The 13,713-nt window shown below is 31.9% G+C and overlaps 1 protein-coding gene across 1 annotated transcript; it reads right to left on the reverse strand.

The window, feature by feature from the left end:
* Positions 1–4,262: 4,262 nt before the first annotated feature.
* LOC112765194 (uncharacterized) lies at positions 4,263–11,867 on the reverse strand. The gene is made up of 16 exons (XM_025811075.3): positions 11,380–11,867; positions 11,166–11,297; positions 10,783–10,950; positions 10,388–10,651; positions 10,125–10,219; positions 9,481–9,565; positions 9,168–9,398; positions 9,005–9,064; positions 8,791–8,870; positions 7,782–8,101; positions 7,605–7,696; positions 7,376–7,505; positions 5,594–6,705; positions 5,185–5,483; positions 4,899–5,060; positions 4,263–4,786 (listed from the first exon to the last, which is right to left on the reverse strand). The coding sequence occupies exons 1-16, from the start codon at positions 11,632–11,634 to the stop codon at positions 4,651–4,653; spliced, it is 3,621 nt and encodes a 1,206-aa protein (XP_025666860.1). The 5' UTR covers positions 11,635–11,867; the 3' UTR covers positions 4,263–4,650.
* Positions 11,868–13,713: the final 1,846 nt, after the last annotated feature.

Genomic DNA, 13,713 nt, shown 5'->3' on the forward strand with positions numbered 1-13,713 from the left:
TTTTAAAATAAAAAACACAAAAAATTAAAACACAAATTAAACTTAACCTTAGTACTTGTCCAAATGTCAAAACTACCTCTCCAAACTTCACTTATTCACCATAAATGCCTTAGCCATGAAATGATATCTGATCTCTCCTACCTTGCTTTCCCTCCCTCAACGAAATGTTCCAAAAGCTTAATTGAATAAGAGATGTGAAATATGGTAATTTGGTTGTCAACTCATTAAAATGATATTCCATAAATGGTGGATCAAATTAAATAATGGTAGAGACAATACACCTTCCTTCCACAATTCACCACTCTATAGTCTCTATTCTGTATTTAAGTGCAATAATACACCAATATTTATGCACCCCAATGACCCCCCTATGAGAGTTAATGCATCAACGTAACATATGATGTATAATTAGACATATATGGTTATGCAACTGCAAAAGACGTACACATTGCTTTTAATTTCCATTTCATCATTTCAGTGGTCCCCTTTTATTTAATACTAACTATCAAAGTTAAACATAGTTAAATATATTTATACCTCTCACCACATTTATAACTAATTCTTAACTAAATTCTCATTTTATCATTAGAATATAGCTAACATATATTTTAACTAATTTGACTTAATCAAGTAATCAATTTATTCGTCCTTTTAAACAAGTATCGAATTAGTTTTTAATTTTGTCGGATTAAAAAATACTTCAAAAAAAAAAAACTAACATATATTCTAAAAATATATATTAAAGTTATTAATTAATTTTGTTTAAAAAAATATAAAATTAAATTTGTAATATATTTTTTAAAATAAGAATTTTTAGAACTTTTACTAATAATAACTTTAATATATGTTTTTAACTAAATCTTTGTTATTATTATTATTAAATCAATGGCATAAATTTTGTATGATGAGGTATGGCTCACATGCATAGGCTCTTAGGATTCAGTAATAATATAACATGACATGTCTCACCTGACCGATTAAAAAATGACTGTATAAAGTGCATATTATATTAATGAATAGTTTTAATTTAAGAATATTATTATAAAGTTAAATTTGAAGTTGAGAACGTGAAATGGCAGTTAAGGAGGGAAGGTGATGAGGGGGAACAGCGTCATTCATTCATTCATTCAATTGAACATTGAAATGAGTAAAAAAGAGAGTAAAGACGAATTAGTGTTCAGCGTCCAGCAACTATCTTGAGACTTTAATTTGCAACTCGTGAAAATCTTCTGCTAACAAATAAATGGGATAATGTATCATCAATTATTTAAGTAACTTAATATTAAGGAAACAAAAAAAAAAAAAGAATTTGTGTTATTTAATATTTATTAATTATTGTATTAATGAATGTTAAATAAAATAAATTTTAATTATTTTTAATTAATTTTTTTATTATTATTAAATATTTCTATTTTAGTAATGCTAGAAAAATAATTATTTAAAATTATTTTATTTAATTTAATATTTATAATTATATATAAAATATTTAAAATTATATATTTATTATATCTAATATTATGTATTTATTTTTAAAATAATTAACAAATATAAATTAAAATAATTTTAGATTGATTTCGGTTGATTTTTATTGTTTCTCGAATATTTCTGATATTATTTATACCATAAATCCAAAATAAAACCACACAGCTTCATGGATCAAATTCTCCTTATTGGGTCCAAATATTCCTACTTGACCAATCTTTGCAATTTCATTTTTAACTTTTTATATTACTAAGTGTACCAGAATTTTAATATTATAATGCATAATGTATACACTATATAAAAGTTTTGAAAAGAAAAATACTCTCTAAAGAATCTATTATATCTTGTATTTTGTAAACAAATAACTGTGGTGTAGTGTTTTCTGTCGCGGATACAAGATTTCAGGTCCTTTTTTTCTGTCTTTAGTATTGGGATCGGTGTCTGGTTCCGTTGAGGATTAATGTGGATCAATGATTTTGAATTTTTAGCTAGTTTTGATTTTGGTTGTTGATGGTGTTCATCATGATGTGTTGTGGTTGTGGATTTTATAGGATGAGTTTCTCCCTGAAATATCCATTCTATTTTTAAATGCTTCAAAAGATCTTGTATTTCTTATTAAATCCGTTGTTTACATAGTATTTTACCTAAAAAAAAAAAAGTAAAATCATGGCCTGAATAAAAATTTTTGGAAACATTTTACACATATCTAACCTCAATCATCAAATATAAGAAAAATTTCAAGTAGTGTATCTGGAGAATATCGATGTTCCAGTTATTTTAATCGTTAATTTCAATTAATTTATATTATATATATTTTTTTTATAATTTAAATCAACGATTAAAACAACTAGAACACTGATATTTCAGATATACTAAAAGCTCTTCCTAAAATATATACATGATTAAGATTAATGACTAAAAATATTAAAATACTTAATACCCAACGAAAGAGTTTCAAGTGTACCGAAAACACCGGTGTTCTAGTTGTTTTAACCGTTGATCTGAATTATAAAAATTATATATAATATATATTAATTGAAATCAACGGTTAAAACAACTGGAACACCAGTATTTTCGATACACTTGAAATTTTTCCAATACCATAATACTTGTGAAATGCTTCCAAAACTTTTAGCATAGCAAGGTGTATTTGATATTTCTATTTGTGATGGTGATCCCCAAAGAAAAAAGAAAAAGACTGATGGCAATCATGATTCATAGCACTCTCTATGGTAAAGATACATTTGAGAGTGCCAGGCCTGAAGGAGTCTGGCAGGTATGGTATGGCAAAAGCGATAAAAGAGAAAAAAGAAAAAAGAAAAAGAAAGACTAGAATTTTTTTCTGAAGAATAATAATTGAGTGAAACAAAAATAAGAAAATTGACTATTATTAGTTCAAATAAAAAAAAATATTGATCATTTAATATTTTCTTTTATCATCAAAATTATTTATTATAACTTTTAATCACAAACAGTTGTGTGTGTGTGTTTTTTTCTCTCTAGAAAATACTTTAAGAGACTACATTTCAACATTTATGACATATTATAAGAAGTTGTTTTAGTATTATTCATCAAGTTTTTTGCAAAGTTATATATAATACATGTCTCTGAGAAAAGGTATGCTTTCAGTAGATGTAGTATAGTTATTTTGTCTTATCGCATCTTGTTTTACTCATTTTGTTCAAAGAAAAATATCATAAAGTGAGCAAAATTTATTATTTTTTATAAGTAGTTAATCAACAATTTTAAAAAATATAAATTAAAAATATATTGTTAAATTATTATACTAAAAGAATTAAATTAGTAGTTAAAAATATTAACAAAAAAATAATAAATTCTATCATTTTTCGCTTGTTCAAATTTCAATGTTACAAATTACAGCAATTATATTATCTTCTTTTTTTTCCTTTGTTTTTTCTTTTTCTTTCTTGCATGCATGTCTTCCGTCTTTGTGCAATAATTGCATCTACTATATTTCCGTTATTAAGAATTGACATTTCTTTGAAACTTTTTTTCTTTTACCCAAAAATTGAAAGACTTGAACTTGGGACTTTTTAGGTAAGTATGAGTAGTGGCCATTTCTTTGAGACTTATTCCAATATTAATTTGAAAACAACATATAATTAACAATATCAACATAAATAATTGTATAAAAGTGTAAAAAGTGTTTATGATAAAAAAGATAAAATTCAATTTTAGTACCCGATTTTTCTAAAGGAAAATTGAATGTGCAACATATATATATGAATTAATTTCTTTGTATAGTCTCACATTCCATGATTCGAAAGTAATTAACCTTTTAACATTATAGACTTACTCAGTTCTAAATATACAATTTCTACTATTTCTATTTATTATATTACCTGATGGCATTAAAACATTATGGCTGTATTTGTTTTCTGAAACTAAAATTAAAAAATTGAGACTAGGATTAAGATTGAGTATTGTATTTGGTAACTAAAGATTAAAGCTAAAATTTCGGTCACAAAATACAATTTCAATCCCTTTAATATTTTCAAAAAAATGAAAATATAGAAGACTGAAATTTATAAGAACGGAACCTAACACTTTAATAATATTTCTTTTTAAAAATACTCATTTAACTTTTCAAATTTCAAATCTACTCTTTAATCTCCATATTTATCTTAAACCAAATATGATGCTAAGACATAACTCAATCCTGTATATTTTATACTAACCATAATATAAAGACTTAATCCTGTATATTTTATACTAACCATAAAATGCAGCCTACTATTTGCATTCATTATATATACCTATTGGCAATAAAATATTATGCTATCTTGAATTTCTTAATTCATCATATGGTTCGGTAATATCAGACGGATTATGGTTCCCTGCTTACAAAAACAATGACTGACTAATCAAGCTTTCACATAAAAATAAAAGAGAGAACAGAAAGAATCACCTAAGCTTTACAAAAAAGGAGCAAGTACAAGTTATTTTCAGAATTTCCACCTCTGCTACTGCAACTATGTGCTACCACTAGTTCAATTTACAATCTCTGCCCCATAAATTGACCATAATAATCATCAGGGGCAAAAACAAGTTTCGCGGACCTCGTCCTGTGTCGATCATTCAGCAACTTCTAGTTGCTTGTGTAGCGAATATATCATAGAATGAACAAAAGCTATCAATAAAATTTAATCATGTATGCTTGTTTTCCTCGTTCGCTGTACATTGTGAAGAAATCTTTTTGCAGAAATCACGTTCACTCACTAATGATATATCTTCAGGAGATAACATTGTACATTTACTCAAGTAATGTTGACTGCCCCGCACCCTGCATTCAAGCATCAGGTAATTGATCAAATACTCAGATACCTGGTTAACATTTTCTAATGAATCACAATGCTGGAAAAAAAGAAGATTGAATTTGCTTCGCAAACATGTACCTTCCTCGTCTCCTAACACCTTGTGAAACTCGGAAATCTTCTGATCTTGAAATTTGGCGCATTGAAGATAGATATTCATTGAATGCAACACCTTTCAGTACCAAGGATATTCTTGCAGGAACAATAGACTGGATGATGTTGAACAGAGATGTATTGTTTTCACTGCATAGAAGGCTACCATAGTAAGAATTGACATCACAACATGCCCAAATATAATTAACAGAACAGAAAAAGGTAAAACATGCTGAATTTGCACCAACTATAGATGAAAGGCAAGACCATATACCTCTTATGCACATCATGAACTGGGTTGTCCAACTCTGATTCCTTTCCGGTATAGATATCAGTGCTTTTTGTGAGATCTGCTCTGGATAATTTCCCCAATGTCATAATATTAGTTGTGGAAGCCAACATCTCAGAAGTTAAATCAACCTTGTTCTCAAAACCTAACTTTGATCCTTCATCTGCTATACGATTAACATAAAAGCAAAACCCAGAAACAGCAACAGTGGACATCATTATTTCCTCATCATACCAACTAGCTGTGGCTTCCCCAGACAAGGACATTGCAGGTTCCATAACATCCTGCACATTCGTATATATAACTGAGTGCCTATACACTACAATTAAAAAATAAGGGACGGGGGAGAAGGGGGGGGAGAATAACAACTTTTATTTAAGCGCAAGGCACTTACACATTGTCCACAGTGATCAAAAAACAAATCAGCTTCTGAAATTAGATTGCTTAGCTCGCTAACCAGTTTAACCACTTCAAATGCGCCTAGCTGCTCCGACGTGGCATGCCGTCCTAAATCTGTTTGACACTCACGGAGATTTCTCCACAATTTTTGTACTGTATCTGTCTCTATCATCGGAGTGGACTCAACAAACTTTGACTTAAGCTGGAAATCCACACGACTACACTCGTCCATCACGTGGACAATTGCAGTTTCGGGATTTTCATTATAGAAATCTTGCACAGCCTCTTTTGAAGGGGATTCTGGAAATCCATTATTAACCAACAAACATGGATTTTCTGGAAATTTTACTAACCGCCTACGAACACCCAATGGTTTCAACTCATTATTCACTGAAATTTCTGGCGGAACAGCAGGATGCCCAGAAGACACTGCCCCAGACATTGTCTCTATTTCATTCTCTATTGCAGTTTCAGGAACATAGGTTGACTCTGGCACACAGGATATATCTAATGATTCACATGTGTTAGCTGTTTCTGAAAATCTAAAAAATTCCTCCTCTTGATCCTCCAATTCAGAACAAACCAATTTGCGAAATGACGTGCCAGAGTGATGTTCATTCAATTGAAACTTAGAGGGAGATTCATTATTATCATTGAGGGATTGGCTCTTGTCAGCTTCATCATGAGTGCATTGCAGATGTACATTATTTGGATCCTCATCCTCAGAATCAGAGGACATCACTATAAGTTTCCGTCGACCACCATTTTGTGTTGGCAAAGCTTGTGGGGATCCAAAAGAATCAGAAATCTCAGAAATATTATATTGAATTTCAAGCTCAGTATAGTCAGCTGTAGTCTCATTCCTCTTAATCATCTCCAACTTCTTGGCCTCTATATAATCAGTCTCCATATCATGCGCATCTAAATCATTTTGCATACCTTGCAACCTAGAGTTTTCTTCTGTTATAGATATTGAGTTTGCAAGTTCTTTTTCAACTAATTCAGATAATTCTGAGGGGAAATCCCAGGGAATTAGTTTTGGTAAGATTTGATGGCCAAGCTCAAGATCAAATGGAAGTGAGCCACAACCTGTTTGTGCTTTTCCATCTGTACAGGAAAGAGGAAGATCAAGTTCTTGCATAGCAATACAGTGATAATAAGATAAATGGAATTATGAATAACTAATATTGATCCCCCTAAGCATGTACATCAAAACATGGCAAATATATGTAAAAAGGTTGCCAGAGTAAATTCCTGAAGACTTCTTAGGAAAGAACAATTCAAACCAGAATAGTAAATATTTATAATAAGCCATACGGATGTTACAATCTCAATCACTAGTCTACATTGTTCCTTAACCCTATAGTTAACTTATGCAGGAATAAAAGAGAGAGAGGGAGTAGATGTTGTCACTGATCCAAAAAGGTCACTCTTACAGCAATCACAAGAAGGGGAACTCTTGCAAACAAAAAGAATCTATCTTGAGGTAAAAATAAATGTTTCAATTATCTTGAGGTCACGCACAATAACTTAACCAATCTTAGCCTTGGATGTGGCCACTCTTAACTTCTAAAAACTTATGCAATAGTCATTAAGTGTATATAACAGCATATTCCCTCAGCTATGTAGTATGTACAAGCTAAAACTTCCTACCAGCAGGTCTTCACTGTAGAACAACCAAATAAAAAGTTAACCAAAATTTTAATGATTATGGTCTTATAAAATGAAAATAACCATTACATATCACCAACAAAGTCAATGAACATGAGAAACCCACCTTTTCTAAATTGCATTCTCTGAAACCAGAACTGGAGGTTCATAATGGTTTTCCTGATATCTCCATTACAAGACTGTATAAACTTCTCCAGTAAAAGAGGATGGATGTTGACTCCTTCAGAGACACAAACCTGCATGTCATTCAATGTATATCATTATAATTTAGGGTTTCAATTTTTTCCCCTCCTTTTTGTGGGAGAGGAGGGAAACTATTAAGCTTAAGCACATACCTTGTACAAATGGCAAAGCAACTCCTTAGGAGATGGCAACGAGAAAGAAAGATTGAGCCTATCAAAATTATCTGGCAGGCGGGGATCATCACCTATTTTACAAAAATGTGTTTATAAACATCAACAAATTGATAAAAGATATGTGAAGAATAAGAGAGGTATATCTAGTCAGCTTACTATTGCTGATCAATATTATTGGCCCCCTTGCTGTCTCAGCAATCTGTTGTATGGCAGCAATGCATCCGCGATCTTCAGGAAAAAGGATGTCTACCTCCTCAATTAGAATTAAAGTTTGGACTTTATGACATGTAAGTACACTATTTTTGCAAGGTAACTTCTGTGATGTTCCAGCAGGGCCACAAGCTTCATCATCAGATATGGTTATTAGTTCAACCATCCCATCATCCATCTCATCAGCTGTTTTATCCTTGGGCAAAGCCATAGCAGGGGATAATTTCATTGTTTTCTTTTGTGAACTTTCAATGTCTTCTGGTAACCTGAATACTTACATCAAATAAGAAATATTACCAAAAAACAGCTTGCATGCATAGCTTTTTACACAATAAGTAGCCTGATTTCACTAATCCAGGATTCACACAATGAACATCATGTAACAAAGAAGTTTAATCAGAAGTTAGATGGTCTTATTTTCATTATACCCACTCTTGGTTTACATATCTCATTGAAGATTGAAAGGAAGGAACCAGTTCAGCCCCCAATCAAAAGCTTATAACAAACTTCTTCATGCTTAATTTCATCTTCATTCAACAATTCCTACAAGCTTCTTTAGCATGTAACTGTTTTCTTTTTTCTTCCATTAGATAGAAGCATTCTAAAGCTTGTAAATATCCACCCACCGACATAATGACAACAGAAAAAACTTTTTTAAGTTTGCGACAATAATCCACTACTACTTGCAATCCGGTAGAGAATTTTTTATTCTATAACATTTGATCTGTACAAGAGCATCAACATCCCCAAGTTCAGTGAAGTACTGATTTCCTATGAAATATGTCATGCAGTGGTACTCAAAAAAAGGAGGGAAAAAGGCTCATCTAAGCAAACAAAATATTGGAGGAAGAAGTGAAAACTTGCACATAATATGAGGAAACTGAAGTCCAGCAGAACGACTCAGCTGAAGAAGATCATAACTTGTCAGCAAACATGGCAGGACAAATTAACAAACCTTTTGAAACCAAGCGAACCAAGAGTATCTCCAAAATACTGTTTGACAGCAGGCCCATTTCGACAATGCGATGCATTGAGCTGTTACGGCAGTAAAAGCTTTAAATTTTAATATATTTGGCCATATATGGAAAACAAAGGAAACAAATGTTTTATTTATAAGTGCACACACTGAAAAAGAAAAATGCTGATAGGATAGTGATAAATAGTGATACCTCAAAAATCTCAAACCCTTGCTCTTGAGCACAAGCATAGACAGCAGCAGACTTGCCACTCTGCAATATCATAGATTCATGCATTAGCTGCCAATATAAATAAGAGGTGCTAACAGTGAACAAAATATGTAACTAAGTTTTGCTAAAGTAGATTCCCACCCACCCCTATTGGCCCTGTAATTAAAAGAACATTGTGCAGGGAATCCTCCTCAGTTAGATCTTCTGAATCATAATCACTGAGAGAACATTTATAATCACCATCATCATCATCATCACCATCTTGCATGTCCCATTTATCCCTGTTAGAGGAATTCTTCCTCCCCTGGTAACGTCTTTCATGCCATTGTTGTAACCAGTCACGCAAAAAATTGACCGACTCATCATTACCACAAACCTATAACCAGATATTGAAAAAGAAAAGAAGTTATGATTATAGAAACTTAAATGCAACTATACACCTTTTAAAAATGTCTGACCTCGGTGGCCTTTGTTGGCTTGTACTTGTATGTCCATAAGCTGCTCTCAGCCTTATCTTTACAGTTGTGGTAGTAAGACTTCATACTAAAATGAATAATAAAAATGAAAGCCTCAGTTCCTGGAAATGAGCTTACAACCCAACTACCCAGAGCATATTTAACCAAAAAAAGATACCATAACTATCTTACAAAGTACACGAATTTTATCCTTAATTGTTAACAAATTCAATCGTTAAACAACCAAGGGAACCTATTTACATCAGATTATACTTATGTAGGCGAGATTTACACCAAAATTCCTCCTATTTTCTTCTCCTAAATAGGAAATGATTCACTCCATTAAACATAGGTTTCTTAAATGTTTATTTACTCCGGCGTTGATTTTGTTCCTATTAAGGAGTTTCTGATAAAAAAATATCCTAACCAGTTTATTTCATCCAAAAATAAGAAGACAGGAAAAAACCCAGCTTATTATGTATTTGATAAGTTCCAAAAAAATAAAGATAGGAAAAAGGTATTTCTAAGCAGCATTTGCAACACAAGGAACACCGTGAAATAAATGTAAAATGGATATAAGAAAGAATTAATTGCCCATATGATATTGCAATGAAGATATTGGGCGAATGGATGTGGCATTTGGTTACCTTTCTTGCAGAAATTTACTGAGTGGATCAGCATATGACTTTCTGAAAATGTGAGCTTGCCCAGAAAAAGTAACAGACTCATCCACTTTCAAGTCCTAAGAGCATTTTTTGGTCAATAACCCAGGAAAAGAGCAGACACATTTAGTGGCTATACACTAGATTCCACGGATTACCCACATGCAGCTAATGTGCAAAGGGGACAGATTACTATGTATAGAATAGATTCATTATCGAAATAACAAAATATAAAACAAATTATGTACCACTTCAGCATCTTTTAGCATTTGAGGAAAATTTGTTTGTTCATTTGCTGGCATGGCTAAGTTTTCTGACAGTGATGTTGCCTGAACGTTTTCTGGCTGGATAGAGAGTCTATCTGACGAAGTCAATGCATTATGAGAAATTGAAACACCTGAAGTATCCAAAGCACTAAGAGTCTTATCATCATAACTTCCAGGAGCATAATTCACATAGTTATCCTTTCCCAAAAAGGTCCAGTTTCTCCAGTCAAGGCATAACGTATCCTCCTGCATGATAATGTTATGCCCAACTTAAAAAATTAACATTGTGAAAATATAAAATCCAGAGATCAAGGTAATATAGATAAAGCTCTTTGGTATAACAAAGCAATATCAAATCATATGCAAAAGTACCTTACCTGGACGTTTTCAAATACATGGATAGGACCAGATGTAATTGCTTCACTATCCTTCTTATGTGCACAAAATTTATTTCCTATTTCAGCCTGCTCCTGAGATTTTTTCCCGGCCTTCCATGAGGAAAAAAACGGATGTATTTGCCGTCCTGCAAACAGTCTCGCATTTTCCTGGTCACAATAGATATGGAACCCAAAAAATAAAGTCAGATTGCTAGTCATATCTAAGATTTTTTCAGGTTGTCTTCAATGAGTTACAATCATGGCACAAGTTTTTACCTAGTTGCTATTTCACACAATTCAAAACATATAATCCCACAAAAATGCTAGCTCTAATCATAGCAGAGAATTTATAGAACCAACAATGCAAGAACTACCACACCAACCTCAGCTGAGATTTTTGCCTCTAACCGTAAATCAGGAACATGTGTCGCAACCTCGTCAGAATCAGTTAACACTTGCTTCGAAGTTGACCTCTTGTTCCCATTAGCTGATGCATTCTTCTTCGGCGTGCTATTCTGCTCAGAACCAAAAAAATTCACGCAATTAGAATCTGAATTTCAATGCGAGAACTGATTGAAATTGAAGAAGAAGATCGACCTTGGAGGGTTTTTCAGGAGGAGTGAGCTTCGGCTTCGGATTCGGCTTCGGCTTCCGCTTCCTCTTCTTGTTCTTGCTAGAGGGACAATACTCGTCGTCATTTTCGTTGCCTTTATCGTCGTTGTCCTTCGCATTGTGCTCAGGTGGCTTCTGAGGAAACAGAGTAGACTGGACCAGCCTCCGCCGGACGCTGCGGCGCGGTGGAGGCGGCGTGGCGGCCTTGCCAGGACTGGCCTCCGTGACGAGGTCCTCCATCACTGTATGACTGAGATTCTTCGATTTAGGGTTTTATGAATTTGGGGAAATTGGAGAGAGAATGGGACTTGAAGTTTGTTAGAAATACTTGGAGGGAACACCGCTTAGTTCCCGCCATTGTGCATGTTATTAGTTTTGATTTAGGCGCTTAACTAAACCACATTATTTACATTTAAAAATAGTAGTTATCCCTTAGCCGGATCATGTGGCATTTGTTTCTCTCATAGATGATTAGAAATTTTGAATCAGATGTCTCGAATTTGAACCTCTCCTCTCATGTAAAACAACAATAACAATAACAACAATAATAATTAGGGATGGCAAAGCGGCCGGCCTGCCCCAACCTGTCCCGTTCCATAAACAGGACGGACCGATCCGCTACGCCAATTAAAATGGGTTCAAAATGCTAGCCTGCCCCGCTTTATGGCAGATTGGTGGGCTAGCCCGCTTCTTTTTTTTTTAAATAAAATTTATTAAAATTAACCAAAAAATAATAATTAAAAAATCAAATACAAATAAAAAATAGTCAAATTATAATATAATTCTTTTACTATTTTTTTTTAAATTTTAACTTCAATAAAATTGTTCAAAATAATATTTGTCAATAGAATCATCTTTATTTTAAAAAATAAGTCATATAATTTGAGTATATATACGAAATTGTAAAATAAAATAAATAAAGTTAACAACTAAAAGAAGAATAAAAACAAAAAATAAAAAAAAAGTGTTTAAAAATTCTATAATTATTAATTTTATAATAGTAATCACTTTTTTATTTAATAATAAAAAAAAATCTTCAGCCCAGCGGATCGGCCCGCCCCGCCCCGCCAAATTGACGGTGCGAGTTTGGCGAGTTTTTTTAATTTAGCGGGCTCCAAATCCTAGCCCGACCCGCCTTTTTAGCGGGTTTAGCAGATCGGCCCGACAGATTCGACCCGTTTTGCCACCCCTAATAATAATAGTAGTTAGTAGTGCACTATAGTTATTTTGTCTTACTAGTATAAATAAACAATTATGATGTAAATAAAAAAATCAATCATTTAAATATACGTTGCAATATATAATGTATATTAAAATAAATTAAATAATATATATATATATATACATATTATTTTTTTGTGACTAATTTTTATAATATACTTTTGTAGTATAAAATAATCAAAATAATATTTACATACTAAAATTAGTTATCAAAATCAGTCATTAATATATTTATACATAAATATATATATAATTTAATTTATTTTTAAAAATTATTTTTATATTTTAATATATATTTTATGTTAGTGATTAATTTTAGTGTATATATAACATGTTACAATAATATATATTTTAAAACTGTTATGAAATGTATAGAACATAATGTAATCACAATCATGAAATATCATTCTTAAGCCATATTGTATTCTCTACGAGGTAAATCGTACTTTACTAAAAAAATATATTTACGAGAGAATATTTGCCTAGTAAAGATTTCCTTGTTTTCTAAATTGTTGTTCTAAACCTAAAATTCTGTTGTTAATATGCTTTTCCCGACTTGGGTAACCATAGGCAAGGTATCAAATTGGTGCTATGGTGTATACCAAGGCAACAAGAAACCCATAAATTCCTAACTCAAATCCCTGAAAAGGAACACTATACGAACCCACATAATATGAACGTGGGCCATACCTGATTGACCACAAAAACGAAAAAGGAAAACTGCCAAATTACTAAAACATCCCCGTCTTATTAAACCATGCCAAAGGACAAGTGAAAAATGAATTTAAAAAAAAAATAATTTCCAAATAATAAAGCAGAATTTTTTTCAAAATTTCAAAAATTGAATCGGTTATCAAAAATGATATATTAGTTGAATGGTTCAATCAATTCAACTGAAAAAATCATTTTATATTAATTATTGAATATAGTTTACATTCCTACTCTTTCTCTTTCTCTCTATAATAGCGAGTAAAAAATAATAATAATTGCAATCTTAGATATAATGATTTGGGGAGAGGGACAAAATAGTCCAGCACATCTAGTAATGGAGAAATCTCTTCTCTATGACAGAGAATGTGACTAGTGTGTGACCCTCTT

The sequence above is a fragment of the Arachis hypogaea genome, chromosome 17 (genome assembly GCF_003086295.3).
Source record: "Arachis hypogaea cultivar Tifrunner chromosome 17, arahy.Tifrunner.gnm2.J5K5, whole genome shotgun sequence".
Taxonomy (NCBI): Eukaryota; Viridiplantae; Streptophyta; class Magnoliopsida; order Fabales; family Fabaceae; genus Arachis; species Arachis hypogaea.